Source organism: Lipophrys pholis (genome assembly GCF_963383615.2).
Source record: "Lipophrys pholis genome assembly, chromosome: 11".
In the NCBI taxonomy this organism is placed as follows: domain Eukaryota; kingdom Metazoa; phylum Chordata; class Actinopteri; order Blenniiformes; family Blenniidae; genus Lipophrys; species Lipophrys pholis.
The window spans coordinates 11398063-11418731 of NC_137631.1; the positions used below are offsets into that span (position 1 = coordinate 11398063).

The 20669-nt window shown below is 43.2% G+C and overlaps 3 protein-coding genes across 3 annotated transcripts in view; 2 read left to right on the forward strand and 1 right to left on the reverse strand.

Annotated features, from left to right (window-relative positions):
* The first annotated feature begins 933 nt into the window (after positions 1–933).
* mansc4 (MANSC domain containing 4) lies at positions 934–4850 on the forward strand. Its single transcript, XM_080476042.1, has 3 exons — positions 934–1299; positions 1424–1558; positions 3274–4850. Exons 1-3 carry the CDS (start codon positions 1080–1082, stop codon positions 4125–4127), a joined length of 1209 nt encoding a protein of 402 aa, XP_080332168.1. The 5' UTR covers positions 934–1079; the 3' UTR covers positions 4128–4850.
* Positions 4164–13646, reverse strand: mrps35 (mitochondrial ribosomal protein S35). Its single transcript, XM_080476043.1, has 8 exons — positions 13485–13646; positions 12104–12156; positions 11825–11992; positions 10128–10188; positions 9425–9564; positions 7714–7823; positions 7552–7621; positions 4164–5574 (listed from the first exon to the last, which is right to left on the reverse strand). The coding sequence occupies exons 1-8, from the start codon at positions 13615–13617 to the stop codon at positions 5305–5307; spliced, it is 1005 nt and encodes a 334-aa protein (XP_080332169.1). The 5' UTR covers positions 13618–13646; the 3' UTR covers positions 4164–5304.
* Positions 13647–18198: 4552 nt separating this feature from the next.
* Positions 18199–20669, forward strand: part of kcnq1.2 (potassium voltage-gated channel, KQT-like subfamily, member 1.2) — a gene marked incomplete at its 5' end in the record, with an annotated part of 166501 nt that continues 164030 nt past the window's right edge. Inside the window, one exon of the mRNA XM_080474641.1 lies at positions 18199–18698. Coding sequence (XP_080330767.1) covers positions 18199–18698 — 500 coding nt within the window. The remainder of the gene's footprint in view (positions 18699–20669) is intronic.

Genomic DNA, 20669 nt, shown 5'->3' on the forward strand with positions numbered 1-20669 from the left:
TTCAAAATTGCCTGCGTCCTACATAAAAAAAAAAGCTTTTAATTTGCATTATGTAAAATGAGAAAGTGGCAGTGAGCAGGTCAAACAAGCTCAGTGCAGCAAATCCCCAAACTCTGGAGCAGCTGGCTTGATTAGTTAATCTCAACTCAAAGACTTCAGGCACATCCTCAAATCTGTGACCATGCTGAAGACAGATTTTTAACTCATTTCTATCAGACACCTTCACTTCTGCTAGAGGTTGTACTACAATGCATTCTCTGTTGGATCACAGTGGGTCTTTACTCCTTCATAAGCTTCAATGAGCCTTGGTCATCCATGACTCAGTCACCGGTACACTGCTTTCCCTTCCTTGGACCACTTTAGACTGACCACTGCAAACAGGGGACACCCCACAGGAGCTGTAGTTTTTGGATGCTCTGACTCAGTCCTGTGTGTGTTTTCAGCTCAGTCTTGTTAAATTTGCGCAAATATGCACACTTGCCCATTTGTATCTGCTTCTAACATAACAAACTGGAGGACAGAAGTTTACTTGTTGCTTAACAAATTCAACCTGTTAACAAAAATGGTAATAATACCTATCTGTTTCTACAGAACCACTCAAAAGAAAGTAAGAGAAATCACATATTGGCACTGAATGTAAGTTGATTAAAAAAAGGCACGGAGGATTTTACTATTGATGATGGTGATGATAGTATAAATAATGAGACGAAAAAAAAATAGTTGAAGTTAACAGATGATTGCACCCTGGATATTGTAGTGTATCTTATGTTAATAAGGGGCAGTATTTTAATAAAGCAATGATTTATGGTGGTGTTCACTGATTTCAACGTTCAGGACGCGCCACAGATAAATTACGCACGTCTGGGTCGTCCTCTCCTCCTCCTCCTCCTCCTCCTCCTCCTCCTCCTCCTCCTCCTCCAGGTGCGTAACCGTGACACACCTGGAGAGGGAAAGCCACCAGCAAGCGCACACCACCGGCTCCACTCCATGCCTGTCAACTCCACCTAATCAACCTCCCAAAAGATGTGGCCGCCTCGCCCGGATTATGATTGAACATGAAGTGACTTCCATTACGCGCGATGAATGCCACATGGAGGTTGCTGACAGTTTTGAGTCTGGTGTGCCACACTGAGTCGAGGTGCTCACCGACCTCCTATTATAAAAACTGCTGGATCCGACGCTTCCCGGGTCTCTTCATCGATATCGAGGAGTCTCAGCGGAGAGGAGCGCAGCTTTTGAAGCATTACCAGGAGGAGACGGCGCTCAAATGCAGCCGCACCTGTTGCCTGACGAGGAACTGTGAGTTACCGCTTCTCCTATTATTGTTGATGTCAAACTGCACGCCAGGACCCCCCCCCTTGATCATCGTGCCTTCCTTCCTGTTTGATTGCATTATTTTTTTTTTTGTTTCTTTTTGTTTTAGTTTCCTGTAATCTGGCCATATTTCACTACGACAGCAATCAAGAAAACGTGAACTGCTTCCACCTGCACTGTCCCACCCTGGAGAGCTGCATCCTGAGTCACAGAGGCAACGTTGTTCTCTACAATATCACAAAAGGTACGCCACAGAAGCCAGCAGTTCATATCGTGATTAAATATCTCAATGCATTTTTTTTTCTCTAATCCATGCCTTAACGATTTCTTGTGAATATTACAAAACATTAATTTTGCATTGAAATAGAATGTACTCACGCAGATTAGAGATACCCTGCATGTGCCTCATTTTCTGCCTTTTTGTATTTCTGTTGCACTAATATGCAACAAGGTTGTAAGTTGTGATGAAAGTAGATAAACCAGGGAGTAGTCTAGTCAAAGTGATTTTGACTTGATGATCTTATTACAACAGAGAATTGGAGAAATTGAGAATAAAGTAATAGACAGACAAAACAATGCTACAGGTGCACCAGTTGCAGCAGCTTCATATACCTAAAAACCTGTTACAGCAATATGTTTTATTACATAAACGGCACTCTGCTGGTATGCATCCTTCTATATCCAATCCAACCCAACTTTATTTGTAAAGCACATTTAAAGCAACAAACGAGGTTGACCAAAGTGCTTCAGTTAAAAACAATAATAAAAATAAATACCATCATTGAGTAAAAACAGGGTAAAGACAAAGCCACAGTATTACAGTGTCAGTGCTCAATTAGTGTTAAAATCCAGCGAGTACATATGTGTCTTCAGTCGACATTTGAAATATTCAAAAGAACTAATAGTTCTAATATGAACAGGTAAGCGATTCCACGGAAAAATGCACGGTCACCTCCATTTCTTAGTCTGGCTCTTGGAACATCAATTTCCATCTGATTTGCCGACCTCAATGATAAAACAGGAGTATGAATGTGTACAATCACCTTAAAAACCAATAAGAAAATGTTAAAAACAATTCTAAAAGAGACAGGAAGCCAGTGTAGTGAGGCTAAAACTGGGGTGACGTGCTCTCATTTCTTTGTGCATGTTAGAAGTCGGGCAGCAGCATTTTATACGAGCTGCAGATGATGAAGGGACGTCTGGTCGAGGTCAATGTAGAGGGAGTTGCAGGAGTTTAATCTCAATGTAATAAAGGCATGTATGACTCTCAAAGGTGTTGCAGGAGAGAGAGGACTTTACTTCGGCCAACAGCCTCACCTGAAAGAAACCTTTTGTTTTTTTTAAAAACAAAATTGATTTGTTTGTTAAGTGTGAAACCAGCGTAAAGAATCAACCCCACATCATTTTATCCAATTCAAACAGTCATATTCACACTCCAACATACGTATATCTTTAATTCAACTTCATTGCGACATACTTACCACAAACTACTGATTGACCTGTCATCAGTGATGTTTTCATGCTCTGATTGTCAACATAATCGATAGGCTCTTGTTTAAATTCATTATTTCTGCATGACCTGCTGGGAACAGGACAGAAGGCAGAGGCACACAAACTAAAAGAAATGATTAAAAACAAAGTATCTGGAGAAATGTAATACACTGGAAGAACATGGGAAGTCCACACCGAGAGGCTCCACACCAGACTTGGTCAAATGCAACATACACATGAGTACATTAGTGAAATCTGGTGATGGAATCCGTAGTGATTCATGCAAAATGCCAGTAATGTGAACACGTTTAACTTCAAGTTTCATCACTGAGTCACTTCTGGCACTCACACTATTAAATTGTTTGTGTTTTCAATCTTCACATAAATTATGATGACCTTTTAATATAGAAAAAAATTGAACAGCAAGTCAGACTTGACTGGAGACTCATGGGGATTTTCCCGTTCCAGGTGTGGACCCTGATCTGTTGGTGTTTGGAAAGTACTTCACCTCAAATGTGCGCGTGTTGCCCCACCACTACGGCCGAGTCAATGCCTCGGAGCCGCTGCCCTCAGACAAGCGCCAGTTCATTCATCCGCCCCCGCCCGCTGTCCTGCCTCTGACTGCTGCACCTTCAGGTAAACCCTCCTCTCCAGAAAGCAAAGTGCACACCGACACTGCTGCCACGTCCACCGCAGGGCTGCACAGCTCCAACAGTTCCAGTCGGTCTGCAACGACCTCCACAACCACCGCCGCTTTGTCTTCCACTAAAAAAACTTCACCAACCTCCGCTGCAGCAACCACAGCTGCTCCTTCTGCTGCACCTACCTTGACCCCATCGCCCTCGTCCAGTACGCTCACCACAGCTGGCCTGCACAGTGCTGAGACGCCCTCTGCCTTCTCTACCACAACTGTTCAACCCTCCACACCCACCCCGAACCACCAGGACGTCACCGCGTACTCCCAGCCGGCCAGCAGCCCTCCAGGATTCCCAACTTCTGTGGGAAGCATGGAGAGCACCAAGCAGAACCCCAGCGACACAAAGGGCATTCCGGGGGAGAACCAGACGGCGGCCAACGACGGAGTGGATGGCGAGGACACCACCGCTGCAGTGGTGGGATCTGGCTGGCATGTGGCAGCTCACACTGTACTGGTGGCAGTAGCCATCTTTATCACGGTGCTGCTGAGCTGCGTTTGCTCCGTCCTGCTGCTGGTGAGCTGGAGGGGCCAGAGGAAGCGGATGGGACGCTACCGTACAGCATGGAGAGGAAAGAGAGGCTCCATGCGCCTCATTAAATATGTGCTGGTCAAAGAGAGCACCTGAAAGTGCAGATTTGGAGGAACAAAGAAGTTTCATTTTGATATACTATTTTTAATGGGGAGAAATTATGATCAAAGGACACTTGACTTTAGGAACACAAGTAGCAAGTATGTCGTTTCCTATTGCTTTTTTTTTTTTTTTTTTTGCACGAGGTAGCGTGGAAAACAGCCAGTAGGATGAATACGTCTGGACTTCTAAAACAAATTAAAAACAAAATTCAGTTTTGTATTTATGAAAGTTAACCATATGATGTGTTGTCCAATCTTTCATTTTTATGTACATCACTGACTTTGAGCCGGTGTTCAAGCAGCCAGGACAAACTGCAGAGAAAGGCCACCAAACTCAGCCTCAAACCAGGGACTGTGACGCAGGAGTACTAACCACTGCACCACTATGCAGCATGACTTATTATAAATTTTATTTTTACTCAAATTGCTATCTATTACAATTAAGCATTGATGCTTCTGGATAAAGCTTTAATATCAAGGTGAACGTTTCTTCACTTCTGTGACCTACGGGCTTGAACTTTGCAGGGACTTTCCTTAGGACTTCTATTTCGGTTCTTCTTTCACATATTCGTTGTCATTTCTGCAACTGAACAGTTCCTGAAATGTGAGGCAGCTCATGTCGCCCTGTATGGAACAATCAGGGTGGTGACGATGCAAATGTACAGTTCTCCAGTCATTTGCATTTTTCCAGATGAGAGTTTATTAAATCTGATGCGACACTTGTAGTAACTGACTGTTGAAAAAAAATGTATGAATAAGAGAACGTTACATCAATTATTGTTGCTCGGGGATAACTGGCTTTGTACAAATGTCCTTGAAGTACCCGAGTGCATCAGGTTTCCTTAAAGTGGACAGACCAAGACGCTTCATGAAGGAAACAACCTGAGGATGAAAGCATCTTTTCACTGTGCTGCGGCTCCGTTTCTTAACCCGAGACTGACCCGAGTGGGATGACGCTCGACTAAAGACCAAACTCCAAAGATAAACTTGACACAACTTAAGACAACATTTGATAAAAGGATTTCCATTTTTTTTTATATTGAAGTTTGCGACAGTAGCCCGTGGTATTGCCGGAACAGTAGAGTCCAAAATGATGTCCCCAGGCCAAAAGTGTGTTCTTATATTTCACTGTTGGTCTTCATTACCGTCTTTATTTAAATACATAAGTGGTATTACAGGTTGAGAACATTCTTGACTGCCTCCTTGTACTGCAACATGCTGCTCTCGTTTTCGCCTTCATTCTTCAGCCTGGTGACCGATTCCTTGTACTCCTGCACCTCTCTTTGTCCCAGCAGCTGCTCCCGCAGTTCCTCGCCGCCTTCCTCCCCTGCCGCTTTCATTCGCAGCAGCACATCCAAGATATTCTTCTGGGATGGGCTGTCCTCCCAGCTGTACTCCTCCATGTCTGCCACAGTCTTATTTGCCTCCCAGGCCTCAGTTTTCTGAAGTAGAAAAAAAACCCACATCAAGTCACTTTTAAGAGGGACAGAATTCACATTTTGAGCTCTGAAGTCACACCTCGCTAAAAACTGCAGAGTAGTAAAAACTATTATTCAGTTCTGGCATTAGTTGTGAAATATGGAGGTCCGTGGGCTCCCCTCCACCCTTCTTTGATGCTCCTCTCACAGAGATAGTGTTTCTCCATATGTGCTTCTGCCTGTCCGCCTGTCGTCACGTTCCCTTGAGAACAATCTGAGCGATTGTGTGCGAGCAGCTTGAAGCGGGGCGGTGACAGACCCTCAGCTCTGCTGCGATCCAGGTGTTTGAGGTTAATGACCATCATTACTGCTATACATATCTGATCCACATAACATCCTGTCTGGACCCAGGCCAGCTCCCGCTGAAAGGAGGAGAAGTGGCTTCTTGAGAAACGATCGGGGGCTTCCTCGGAAGCGATGAGCTACGAGGCCAAACAAGTATGACTTTGGGATCAAAGTATCAACTATCTGCAGGTTCAGGATTGGAGTCAGTGAGATTGTGAATTTATGTAAAATCAAACGACCAAATGTTCAACGGGCCACCTGTTTTCTTCCCTACCAAGTAACTTTTCTTGAAGTGGGAAGACAGGTGCTGGGCCTGCAGGTACACAGATGGACAGACCCGGTTGGTAAATGGCTCCCTGTGTTGCAGGCAGCTTTGAGCAGTCAGCCCCAACGCTGGCCTGGATTAGCACACACTGGAATTAACAGGCAAGGCCCGTCTCCCCAAGTGGGGAGATCAAAATCACCTGAGTGGCCGCGAACAATCAGGCTCTTTGTCGGCTGACGTTACAACCCGGTCACTTTGTGGCTCTCGCAGCTTCCACCAGCCTACTGGACGAGCACTGTGCCTTCCATTGTGTGTCCGAAAAGGGCAGCGGACAGTGTTCTGCTTCCTGGCATGAACGCCTCTCCCAGGTGAGATTTGGAGGAAAAGAAAATCTAAGTGGCTTGAAGGATGACTCCTAAAGGCAGAACCTACACAACAAGGCGGAGTCATTTTCTTTCATGTGGCAGGCTGCAAATTCGTGCAAACAAGTGGTTGGGCAAATGACCTGGTGGCAGACGTCTCTGCTGTGGGACGATTGGCATAATGGGGGAATGAGTATCAAGGTCAACACCTGAGAGGGGAGTCCATTTCCCCCCTCATCTGTGGGGAAATGTCAACTGGACAAAGCTGCTGTTTGCCATCCTCCTGCCCATTCAGCTCTGATACTTCCCTAATGGGCTCAGCCACTGACATCAAGATGGGCAACACTTCCACCTGGTAACTAGTACTGCATTAAAGATCAGTCCCATCTAAATGTCGAACAACAAACCAAAACCCTCAAACAAATCATTGACTTTTGGTAGAAAGTGACGCCTGCTTGGAAATTGAAGGTTTCAGCAAAAAAGCTCATTAAAGTGCTTTACATCAACAATCAAGCAAGGAAAGAAGGCAAGAACAAGGGACGATGAAGCTATATGTTCTTTTTCAAGCATAAAAAAATAGAAATGAATGAGAAAAGGTCAATTCAATAGAAGAATCAAAATAGGCCACGTTATTGATGTAAGACAGTGTTATGGATCAACTCAGTGCAGACGTCAGATTAACAAAGGGGGCAAAACACAGAGCATCAGGACAAGTAACTATAACAGTAGTCACATTTCTACTTATACTTCAAGTTTGACTGAGTCAGAACATACTGTAAGTGTACGGAGACGTACTTTTCAAGTGGATTCAGTTTTGCATGTCTGTGCAGACAGCAGCATTCACACTTACACCGAGTGTGTTCACACCAGTATGATGTAAAGGACGGCGCCGCTGGGCACGAACTGACGACATTAAAACATAATGACTCAATGGTAAAAAGATTTATTTTTTGATTAAGTCTATATAAAATCGATACGTTTGATATATTAGATTTCACAAAGCGCTTTCGAATAAACCATAAAACTCACCCAAGACTCGTGGTAGAGGACAGTGAGCAGGTACATGGCGTAGTCGTAGTTCTGCTGTCTCAGTGGGCAGCTGGTAGAGGAGATGAAGGGGAATATTTGAGTGCGTGTGTGTGTGTGTTTAATTTCTCTCTTAATCCACGTACCCCGCGAAGCACTAGTTACCTGTCTGTTTTGATGGTGAGGATATCCGTGTCCTTGCAGTATCGCTCGCCGACGAGCTTGAGCATTTTCTTCCGTGCGTGATCGTCCAGGTTCAAGCTGGACAGCTTTACCTTTGAGAGCAAATTAGATCATCAGGGCGGAAAGTAATCAAGCGGAGCGGACACTTCCAGATAAAGCTTTGTGATGTAAAGACAAAGAGAAGAGAGCAGATGTGTCATGCCACCAGCGTACATCTCTTTGGGTTTACAGTCTAAACTTAGAAGAGCGGTGTTTGTTCAGCCTATACAAGCTATGATTAAATGATATACTGTGTATATTGAGCAGGGTCACACAATCACCTTTTAAGCCCCTTGCAGAGACGATAGATGGAAAACAGAGATTATCATTTGATTGCATTGCATTTCATGACTCTGGCTTACAGTATTTCTAACAATGCAATAAAAACGTTGACTATAGGTAATACAAGGTGTGAAGCGGAGGTTTGATGTTGTCGAGTATCGGCTGGAGTGGAGGCGCGAGTCTGCGGTGAGGTTTCCCTCCGTCTCTCTCACCACCTTCACCCAGTCTGTATGAACTCAAGCAAAGGCATCCCTCGCTACGTATGTTCTTCATTTAAAGGTCGATTCAATTTCTCAGCACCCAAAATCTGGGGCTTAGTCTACTTATTTTCGATTTAACTGTGTGAGATGTGCTCTCCAATCTGTCTGTCTAATCCACCTGGATTAATGTCTAATTCCTACCTTCCTGATATAACCGAAGGCAATGTGTCAGGAGGAGCAGATGGACGATGATTAGTGGCAACAAATTATTATTATTTTTTTTTTAAAAAAGGACATTTTCCGTGGGGGAATTTCAACTTTTTCAAGGGCGTTTTCACACTGTGTTTAATTTGGAGACCGATTTTGAGATTGAACATTACAAATGTGTACAGAAAGGAGACAGGACAAGGACGGCCTTCTGTCTTTCTCCACCAAACAAAGTTTACAACCAAATACTTTGCTCCGGGCTGAACCGAGGACACCTCGGTGGTCTTCTAAGATTCTCTGGAAGATTGAAAAAGAGACCGCAACTCCATTTGTTTTTACCGTAATTAGTCAACTCCTTTATTTTAAACAGTGTCAGCCGTTCAGCTTTATGTTTGAAATCCCTGTATCGCCAGTATCGACAAACTGCTCTTAAAATATTGAATCAAGTTTCTTATTGTTGTAAAAGTTTCTATGAGCGGCGTTTAAGACGGTTTTAGTTTCGGTGACACGCGTGCCGATTGTGTGTCACCGTGTCCTTCAAGCTCTTTTTGAGAGTGCGTCGTCTCCGCCACGCGTTTCGCACGTGCTTACTAACATGTATGGTTTTGGTCCGATGGGAGGATTGCACATAGAGGGATTAGCGGCGGAGCAGAGATTAGGAGGAATATTAAAAATGTCTCAACAAATATGACAATGTCAAAGTGTTGTGTTGCTTTGATCTTTTTTTTTTGCTGTGCCAACGTGTCGTCGAGGGCTAATCTCTCTGCGGGCCTGCCGGCATATTTAAGGTCACTGGACGATGGAGGATAAATCACACAGACATGATGTCAGCGGTTACGCATCCCCGCCAATCCATAATCCCATTTTTCACATCAGGTGCCACCAAGACGAGACGTTCTGTGTACGTTTGAAGATCCCAGCCGAGCAAGGGAAATCTACAGTTTGACACGGAAATTGAAACTCACTCTGAGGTGGACGACACGAGCGGAGGGGTTTCGGACCGAAGGGCCAGCAGACACAAAGTCCGTGCTTTCGACTTTGACGGGGAAGCGCTCGTCACACTTTGCTTCGGTGTCCAAGGCAGCGGGCCACGCGGTGCAGAACGCTGACAACACAGAGAAGCGGAGATGCTGAAACAAAACACTTTTTAGACGTACAAACTTATTTTAGGTTCGGAGACTGTAAAATGAGAGCATGGCGACATGGAAATAACAGCGACTGAAAAACGTTTCCTTTCACGTGAGATCAAATAATTAGAAATGCATATAAAAAGTCCACATTTAATTTAAAAAAATCATTCCATAAATTTAAAAAAAAAAACTTCTATGGAAAAGAAAATGCCAATTGAACTTTATCCAATTCAATTTCTTGAAATGTGTCTTGCAATATGAAGTGAAATGTTCAAAAATCCTATTTTCCTCATCAAGTTTTGCTGCATCCAAAATTGTAACAAATGACTTGAGCTGTGGCTTTATTTTTATTTTAGTTAGGAAATCCTCCCTGTTTCAGAGATCTAAAGCTCCCTTATGGACAATAACGTCTCTCAATGTTGCTTTATGTCTGCCTCTCTTACGAAAACAGTGCAATACCCACCGAATGCGTTAGAACGAGCAGTCGTGTCGAGGAAAAACTCGAGCATTTCTCTCAAGAAACAAACTGAAAACTCACGTTGCAGAGCTTCACAGTGTTTCTTGATAGCAGCTGGAGTCAAATGAAGGAAATTTGGGATCTGAAACAGATGATGAACATGTGTTGACACGTCAAACAGACATTCACTCTCAATTATTAAACTCACACAGCATAAAAATAGGAATATGTACACCAGTGTGCGCCCAGACTCTGCTGCTGAAAACATTTTATCCACAAGCACATGTCCTCTTCTCCAATAGATGATTTCTTTGCTCTAAGCTGACCTCCTTACAACAGTCGACTTAGCGACGCCGCCTATAGAACAGTTGTGTGGAAAGAGGATATAAGCCAGCATGTAAGCACAGATTAAACTCTCTTCTTAATTACAGCCCACCACCTTTAATTCAAAACAACTTCTATTGTATTTATATACAAAATGTTTCTACAGACGCGTAACATCCATATTACGCATCCGTGCAAACACACATTTTTGAGACGAGCAGGAAAGCAGAAATTCAAAGGTTACAACAGTACAAACCTGAGAGAAGCACAACGGTTTAACCGAGGGGATATTTAGGCAATTTAACGTTTGCAAATTAAAACCTGCTGAATGTTAGACGTTATAGTAAATTTGTTAATTATCATAAACACGTAAGCAGGACACAATTATTCAGAATAGTACTTGCTATTATCAGTAATTCAAATAATAATGGACGGATGGAAATGCAACATTTTTAAACTATAAATACTTGCTTGATGATAATATTCAGCATTACTCCAACTGATTCATAAGAAGCAATAATGAAGAGAAGTGAGATGATTTACGATCAAGATAAAATGATTTAATTTCCCAATTCAGAACACCCTGGTTCTGAAAGAGCGTGGCAATCAAAGCCGAAATCAAAACAAAATCCTCTTGATCCTTTGAGTGAACGATGTTACATAACTTGTATATACGCGCAACAAACATATACACACATAAATGAACCAGACATGCCACAGTGATGCAGTTTGTTGCTGCTCATCAAGACAGTTGAAGCCTTTCTGCACAGACTGTTCATGTTCTCCGTTGGCATGTGAGGATTTTCTTCAGGTTTTCCAGCATGCGTGTTGGATGCGTTGTTTTTTTTTTTCTGAATTGGCTGTAGGCTGTGATGTGATTGGCCGGGTCCAAGTCTGGATGAAGCGGGTGTATTTGACAGCGCAGTAGCGTGCGATTAGACACAAGCACAGCTGGGAGTTTCAATTTGAAAATTTGACCGAGAGTGAAGGCTGCACAGTGTTGGGACCCCGATGACGGACCGAGAGCGTCAAATCAATATCGTGAGGCATTATGGTCAGGCACAGCACAGACCCAGCTGTGACGAGTGAAAGTACCAGATCTGCGAGTGGCTCGAGTCCAGATGGAGCAGCTGGTGTCTGGACACAGCAGCTCAGTAATCCGGGCACAGAGAGACAGCCAGCAGAACAACAACAAAAAAAAAAAAAAAGAGTCTTCCTCAGTACTGTGAGAGTGCTGGCCAAGCTACAATTAACTCAACTGAGCATAAGCCAGCAGTGAACTGTACAAACTCTGGCCCTTTTACATTTTTTGTTGTTGTTCGCTGATGAGCACAGTCAAACAAGTAAATAAATGAAATGCAACTCCTGTGTTCCCTGTTTCGTCACTTCTTCTATCCTAAGACTGCAAGTCCCCTTTGCGTGCGAGTATCTTTGCGCAAATAAATTAGTCTGACCTTGATGAGCTCCAGGTTGCCCTTCTTTTCTGGAGGGACACCTCGCTTCACAGGGTAGCCCATCCTCACAGGAAGGGGGACGGAGGTCGCTCTGAAAGGGGCTGCAGCTGGATAAACTGCAGTCCAGTCTTGATCCAGCGGCATCTTCTCTGTTCGAGGCGGCCCGGCCTAACGCACCCAAACAAAGAGGGGAGAGGAAGCGCCGTCATCGAGAAGCCGTTTAGGAATCTAAAATTAGCAGCATCGGTCATGGAAAACGCTGGATAAACCCAAACTCACCTCGCGTTTGGGTCTTCTGACGAGTGGTCCTCTGCCATATCGTCCTGGGAAGCCTTGAATGACGGTATTTCAAATTTAACTGGACATATGCACTTTGTACAAATGTTGGGAAAATCCATGATGAAAAAGCCCTTAATCCTGTCAACAGTGCTGCCACTGCGTCAATGCAGACAGAATTTGTAATAACTTTCATCTAATATATAAAAATAAAATCAGTTTGTATTCATGTACACAGCATTATAGATGGGATTTTTTTTTTTTGACTGTTAATTGAATATATAAAATATACAATTAAATATGCAGTATATTTAAATCTTTTATACAGGCTCATGAGAGAAGTTTAAAACAAATACACTATTATGTTTTGATTTCATATGTCTTATTTTTTTGTGTGACTGTGAAGGACACTGAATTGCATCTGGTACGTATTGTGTGATACAAATAAAATTGTCCATCTTTGAAACTGTAGGATCTGATCCATTTATTTGATTGTGACAGTCATGATCTCAGCCCAAAGGATCTTGGTTTATGAATTATAATGTTTGAAGATAATTCGTTTCTTTTAGATTAAGACAGAGTATATAACAACAATCTAGAAGAATCAAATGATTTGTGTAATTCATGTAAAACTTGTCAGTTTCACTAAATTAAATTATTTGAAAATAAACCAGACTATGAAGGAGAGGGAAGAAGCACAATGAGCTCAGATAAATTCGTCCTCATCAATAAGCATGGCTCTAATGAAAATGAAAATAACAAACGGAGAAGAAACAAGCAGGGAAAACTCAAGAGGTAATAAAAAGTCACCTAAACCACATAAAGTAACACAGAAAACGGAATTTGATGCTTGGAGGAGCGACAAAGTGGTAAATGTCTTTTGGGTTCCTCGTTGGGTGGCAGTAACAATATGATAAGAGGAAAAGGCTGAGAAATGTGTCTGGAAAGTCTTGTTTATTATAAACCAATTACATAAACATGCATGTTTGTGGAGTACTGATCGATGAAATGGGTTAAAGTTTTAACTTCCTAAGCAGAGGTGCAGTTGACTCTTGGAACATGAGATCACTGTTTTGCACAAATGTTTGCTCTGTTATTTAAGTTTAATTTATGTTGAGTGCTGCTCGTTGGAATATTGAGATGGAAACAGAAATACAGACATGAACTACAGAAACAGACACACCACAAAGTCGCGAGAGACATCATGCACACATTGTATAGCTAGAAAGTCAAATTAAAGCTGACATTGTGTTGTTGTTTTTCTTCTTTTTCTCTAAACCCTGACCTACTACATCACCTTCAGGACAGAAGTGCTTTACCTGGCCTTTACGTCAGGATCAGATGGTTTACGTGTGCAGCTACAATCCTGAACGTCAAAACTCACCACTGTTTCCCGGAGAGGAGTTTGCAGATACCGCTGTAGCGTATGTGGCCCTGTTGAGTGCTTTATCGAGTCCAAAACTAGAGTTTAGTCTTCGACCGAAGGACAGAAACGCCGTGCCTGCGGGTGTCGCCATGTTTTCTCAGGCACTACGGAAAGCAGCTCGGGACAATTGCCTATAATAATTTAAAGAAATTTGGCGCCCCCTGCAGGTAAAGACCAGCGCGGCATCAGCTCTAGTTTAGAGGTTTGACAATACCGAGCTAAAGGAAAGGAAAGACAGCAGTGAAACAGATTGCGGTTCTAAATATTCGTTCATGTTAGTTATCCTGGTTTTCGTTTGATGCTTTGTATTTGTATGTGCGTGCGATCGTCCACGTGTGACCAGCCGGTGCCCTCCGGCCAGCTGCTGCTTTATAACCAGGCGGTGTGTTCAGGAATCCTCGGAAAACATTCAATTTATAATACGCAACATTATTTGACGCCTTTGTGGGAGTCTATAAGACTTCAAAGCGATGGATGCCGTTAACTTGGACCACCTTTAAATCGCAAGATACACTACTCACAAAAAAGTTGGGACTATTGGGCTGAAATTTCACTATGAACCTAAAATACACTATAACCTTTGCAAATGATTTAAATGTGCTATTCTCTGAACTTTTGAATGTCAAACTGTTATGTGTTTCAGTGTTGTTTGTACAACTTTTTGTTTGAAGGGACCAATGCATGTCCCTGTTCAATTAGATTTAATATTTAAACAGTCATCATCATGCTGTTCATCATCATGAGACTAAGATGACACTTAACAATTTATCAGCAGTACCTCTCCATTGCAAGGCTTCAAACACGATGCTTTCAGACAGAAGTGTCCACTGAACTTAAAGTGTCACAGAGTGTCATTAGAGATGCAGAGAGACTGGAAGAGTCAAAAAGACAGAAGTAGACATCCTCTGGCCACATCCCACACTGATGACTGCTTCATTGAGAACAGAACTCTGTGTAACCAGATGATGAATGCCACTCAACTCAAGGCACATTTAAGGAAGGTGAGAAGTACACAATTGTCAAGTCAGACCATTGGACACTGCTTGCATCAGTGTGGTCTATGTGCTCGACCACCTGCAAGGGCACCTGACCACACCACCAGCCACAGGCATCGTCTTGCATTAGTCAGGGAGCATTTACGCTGGACGAGGGATCAGTGGGCCTCTGGCCTGTTCTCTGATGACAATGGTGGCTGATGCATAGCGCTCTCTATGATGTCTCCAACATTGTTGGTGGTCCCGAACCTTTTATCGTGCTGGTAATTTTACAAAGTGGACAGGTGCATCTACTCAATACAGAACTGACCGACACTTTGTGAATAGTACAGTGACAAGCCCATATTACCTGGATAACATAATTAATCCAGCCATTGTGCCCTTGCATGAACAAAACAGGCCTAATTTCATCATCATGTTTGACAGTGTTCTGGCTCATCAAGGTGACATTAGTGAACGACTGCTGGAGACTGGTGTCCCTCAAATGGAGTGACCTGCACTTTCTTCAGACCTGAATCCGATACAAAACCTCTGGGATCAGCTGAGTAGCCTTGTGGAGGCTTGTAACTCTGTACCCACAACCTCAATGACCTGAGGGCCACCCTCCAAGAAAAGTGGGATGTCTTGATTCAGAAGACAATAAATCACCTTGTGAACAGCAGGAGACATTACCAAGCTGAATCTGACACTCAGGGTCAAAGGCACATGACAAGATATTAAGACATTTACTTTTTTTTGTTGTAGAATACCAAGTAATGTTGTTGGGAATTGTTTGAATAAATTGTTGAAATCACCATCGCAGGCTTTTACTTAAATACCCTACATCAATGATATACTATCACTGTAGCGTGGACTTTTTACGTTTACCATAAATTTAACCTAAAATTTAAATACCCGTAACCTTCCCTAAACGTGTATTTTACCACTCACTAAAATGCTCTGTAGTTAATTATATTGGCATAATACCAGATGAGAGCTTAGTGTTTGGTGAGTGGTGGGATTTCCTCTTACCCGTGAACGCCGCATCCAGGCGCAAGCTGCGATGCACTTCAAAGACACAAGTCCTGCGGGCTGCAGCCGATTAAACACTTCTTTCACTCTATTCCCGGTGTTTCCATGGTTTGGATCCCCGGAGGATCATTTCTAAATGATACAATCAATTTATTTCACGGGCCGGATTTTGTTTCATTGATTAGTAGAGTATACGAACTTGACACCCTGTGGCAGGGATAATTACATCTGCCACTGAAAACAACTGTTTCTTGAGTTTAAGGTAAGGTTTGGCACATTTATACATATTTATATATACTTTTTTTTTTTTTAACGCTGATTGTTAAATACACTCAGCTGTGACGCAAAACCTGACCTAACCTTACTTTATTATGCGGCTTCTCTTTTTGGAGTGATGGAGTTTCTCAAGTTGGAGGGCACTGGCAGGTTTTTTTCCCCCTCATGCTGTCATTTCATTTTCGCTGTAGGGGGTGCAGGTTGAGTTTATCGGAAAGACCACACAATGCCATGTAACAGAGTCCCACAGCAGCCTATGTGCGTCTGACAGGTCATTGTGCGTCTCTCTGTCTGTGCGCCTCCAAAGGTAGAAACGGAATCTAAAGGCAGTAGGCACCAGCGCATGTGGCGCTTGTCATCGGTTCGTCCACAGCCGAGGACGAAAACAATTAAGCTCCCCTACTTGTCTCTCCAGGGGACCTTTTCCGATCCCTTTAGGCATCGTCCGGACGTCCATCACACTCCTTGCTTGCGCTTCCTCTCAGAAAAGACCGACGCTTTTTTGATTAAAAAGGAGGAGGAACGACTGATGAGACAGATGGAAAATATCTTTGTTGAACTGTCAGGCAGACCAGGGGCGGATCCAGAGAATCTGCTGGTTGGGGGGCACCTGAACCTATAAGTAGCCACTGAGTGACTTTCTTGTTTCTTGTTTGTAATGGATGTGGTTTTTATTTCTTCTACTTGCTTTGTTGGGTAAGTTAACTTTTTTTTTTTTTAAGCCCGTGCACATGACTTCTTTATTTTCCCACGTTCAGAACTAATCTCAGGTTGGATATATCCCCTCAGGTGCATTGTTGTGTTGAACATCCACAGTTAGTAAACCATCCAGCAGCGTATGTAGTGCAAAACAAATACAGAGCTATTTTAGCATTGCAAGTTATCACAAAGATTCATTAATTTGAATTTAATTCAAACATTTTTACACACACAACTATCCTAAAAGTGAAACAAAGGATAGAAGTCTGGCCATTCACCTCCTGTTCTTATTAAAAGGTGGCAAACTCACATAAATACTGAAACAACCTAAAACCGATGACATTTTTCAGGTCAATCAGATTATATACTTTTTGCAGGTATTGACTTGCAAACATGTTTAATGGCAATGTTTGTTTTGTAATCGACAAGCCTTTCTGCACAATTTCCACACTGGGTTTCTAATGTTTACTACTGAAACTATTTACATGGCTGTAAGTAATTAGAGTTTATCTGTCTAATTTGTGTCTGAGTGCATTTTGATTAATCTCCTGGGAGGTGACTTTTTTTTTGCGTCACTAATAGTGAAGGTGACATTGCACCTGCCTAATGTTCTGGTATACAGGGTTGTTTCTGAAGAGCTTTGAGTTATATTTATCGTCCTTTATCGTAATAACACCTTGATCTCTTTTGTCATTTAGACATTGTGTCTCAGTGGCACCAAAAAAGAGGCTGCTGAAATGTTTCCTCTACGTGAAAGCAGAGTGCACTGTTTGTTTTGCCTCTCCAGATGGAGGAGTGGAAAAGGTTTTGATATCCATCAAGAACAATCCAACGAGATGCGTTGTCCCCCCCCCCCCCCCCCTCTCTCTTACTGTAGAAAATCCTCAGAGAGAGCAAGTGGGAACGAACTTGTGTGCTGACCTGTCTCTATTACATGTAGCTCATTTATTATTCTGTTCCGGGGGATATTACGTGGCAGTTATGGTGTATTATTTTCACAGTTCACATAACAACCGATTACACAACAGTCATTCATAAATCTTCCTTTGAATGTGTGGATTTCTGATTCAATTTCTTACTTATGACTAACCATTTAAAGTTATAGTTTTGAACAATAAGTAAGATAACTGTTGCTACACAACGAGAAGATTTAATTGGCATCAGTGCCTATGTATGGCTCCAGTTCAAACTCAACATGCTGAAAAGAAGCATGATTTGTATTGACCAGATTCTAATCTGATGTCACTTTTACCATAAGAATATTTTCCTGCTCTGGCTGAGTACTACCTGTTTCAGCACCAGATGAGAATATGCAGTGGTGGAGTGATATTACACAATAATGATGGGAAGATGGAAAAAATTAATTGAAAAAAAAACAAAACAACAACAGAGATTTACAGTTGAAAGCAGATCATGCTGGTGCACCTTCCAGTGTTGTATTTTTCATTACAGATGCTAAAGTAACCAGGGCAAGGCTTGATTTCTGTCACACTATCACCATGACTCATGTCGGCTCTTCCTGTGCAGGTATGGACACACACACCTGACGGCAGAGAGACCTCGTCTCTGCAGCAGGGAGCTAGCCATGCCGAGATAACGCGCCTGTCCTGCTGCACTTGGTGTGTCTCTGACCAAAGGCTTTCCAGGGTTTTCACTGGGCTACTCACATCTGGACCGTCCTGCAGGGCAGCATGGGGGAACGGCGGACACACTCCTTCCACATGACGTGCCATGTTCAGCGAGACTATGGCAGCAGGATGGGGAGTTCCTTCATCAGATGCAGCCCCAATGGATATGCCAGCACGAGCTTCAGCCTCGGCCCGGACCCGGATGTGGACACCGGCCTCGGGGGCTCCGCTGCCACTACCACCAGTGGTGCTGCCCTGCAGCCTCCCGTGCCTGACAGAGGCCACTACTCTCCTGTTTCACTGGAACTAGACCCCACAGCAGTGAATAATGGATCAGGCATTCCCTGCTGTCCACCAGCGGACACAAAGGACCCGGCGCTGCAGATCATACAGAGCCAGCCCTCGATCACCTCTGTACCGCAGCCTCTCCCTCGTTCGAGCTGGCTGCATCACCATCAGAAGGAATTCCAGAGCCCTTACATCAAGACTAGCATGCAGGGGGATGTTTACAACTTCCTAGAAAGACCTGCTGGATTGAAATGCTTCCTCTACCATTTCCTTGTGTGAGTACTTGTGTTATTTTGTTTTCTGATTTTGCCGAAACTCAAATTTGCGTCTCCACAAAATCTCATGAAAGTCCCATTCTGAAAAGCCACAGGTGAGTGCAGACAGGTGATTATAGACGGCCAGACATCTCGACAACTTTCCAGGCACAGATGACCGATACCATAAGTGAACAGAAGAAACTCAAGTATCCTGAAAAACAGTACCAAACAAAGCATTGACCTCCTGAGTTAATGAGAACTATGACTTTCCAAAATAGTTTTTCCACTTTAAACAAACTTTGTCGATCAGGCCGTTCAGTGTGTGTCGCAAAACTGTCAGAAGTGTGTGACTTCTGCCACCAGGTTTCTGAGAGCGATGCCCCATCTTAGCCCGAGTCGCTCCCTTGTTAATTACATCTAGTGCTGGTCCTTCCAGTATTAGGTTCTGGCTCCCAGTAACAGAAGGCGAGGTGTCTGTGGCCTGCGGACTGTCTGCGGTGGTTATGAGAAAGCCTAACAGAAGCAGGTCAGTATGATCTGGCCAACCACACATCTGGCCATGATTAGCGGAGCCATCTCTGCCCCGCTGCACTGTCAACAAATCAGACAGCTCATGCATGAAACATGGAGCCTATAGGCGAGCCTGTGTTTTCTTGCAGGTGGAAAGAATCAGATTTTCAGCACATGTTCAGTTTGCACTCAGCCAGATATGCTGGAAGAAGGAGTTATTGAAAATAAGTAGCTGACAAAATGGGAACGCATGCTACATATGAAGCCGCCAAACCACATCAGCGAACAGGTGTTAGATATGTTCAAGAAAAAGAATATTTCACCATTTTCAAATAATTTTACAGTGAAACAGGTACACTTCAGCAAAAAGAATTGATATTTTTTCAAAAAGTAAATGCCTTTTCTTTGTTATGAAATTCATTGTAGAGGAGAGGTCAGTGACGTGAGGTACGGCTCCTCAGTGATCTCCGAAGTATCCCACAGTTTAGTCAGGGTAAGCCCAGAGCTCATGGATTTAGACCAGATTAGATATGACTGATAATAATAGAAGTTCAATCGAACGGCCTCTGCTGAACTCTGTTTACATCATTGGTTGTACTGGGAAATTAAATCCAGTCTGAGGCTTATCTGCTGGGTTTGGACTGAAGGAGTGAATACACTCTCACTCAGAAGTAAATATACATGTATTTGAATGCAAACAGAGGTCCGAGGAAGTCTGCATTCTGCTGCTTTGCTTTTCCCACAGGAGTTACCGCTTCAGTTTCTTGCAAACAATTTCTGACGATGTCTCAGATATCTCAGCGAAATCATTGTTGCTGAAACAGGTTTAATGTTTTAGGAGCAAGCAAATGAAAGTCAGTCAATCTACGGTCAATTTAGTTATTGTGAAAAATCGTATTGATCCGTCACTATATATGCAGGAAACTACCTCTTGAGTCAACTGAGTTACATGAGCTTATAAGCCAGAATCATCTGCTGCATAACGAAGAGGGAAATAAAACACTGTCTGCTGTGGTTGAACATTAACGCAGGGATTCATTGGTTCCTCACGTCCCGTGTTTACAGGCATCAGCCTCCCAGAGGAGACTAGCTCCAGCTGGACACACACGAACATACGGACAGAACACCTTTGCAATGATACAGCTTTTTCTGAAGCTGCATTGTGCCAGCGAAAATCTGCACACAGCACTGCAGCGTCCACCAGATTTCTCCAAACCGCACAATCAGCTTAACTTTGTCGCCTGTTGAAGATGAACTTTACTGAGACTCACGTTTCCACTTCTGGATAATTACGCAGCAGTGTTCCAGCTGCTGCTGACCTGCTGTGCAGCAATCTGAAGTGTCCTGCAGCGCTCAGTTGCTTTCCTATATCCTCAACATCCCTGCATAATGAACAAACTAAACCAAAAATAGAAGAAGCCAACTTGTGACAATTTGCTGGTAAGTTTGTATAAAAATGCATCGGAAAGGTAGAATTGG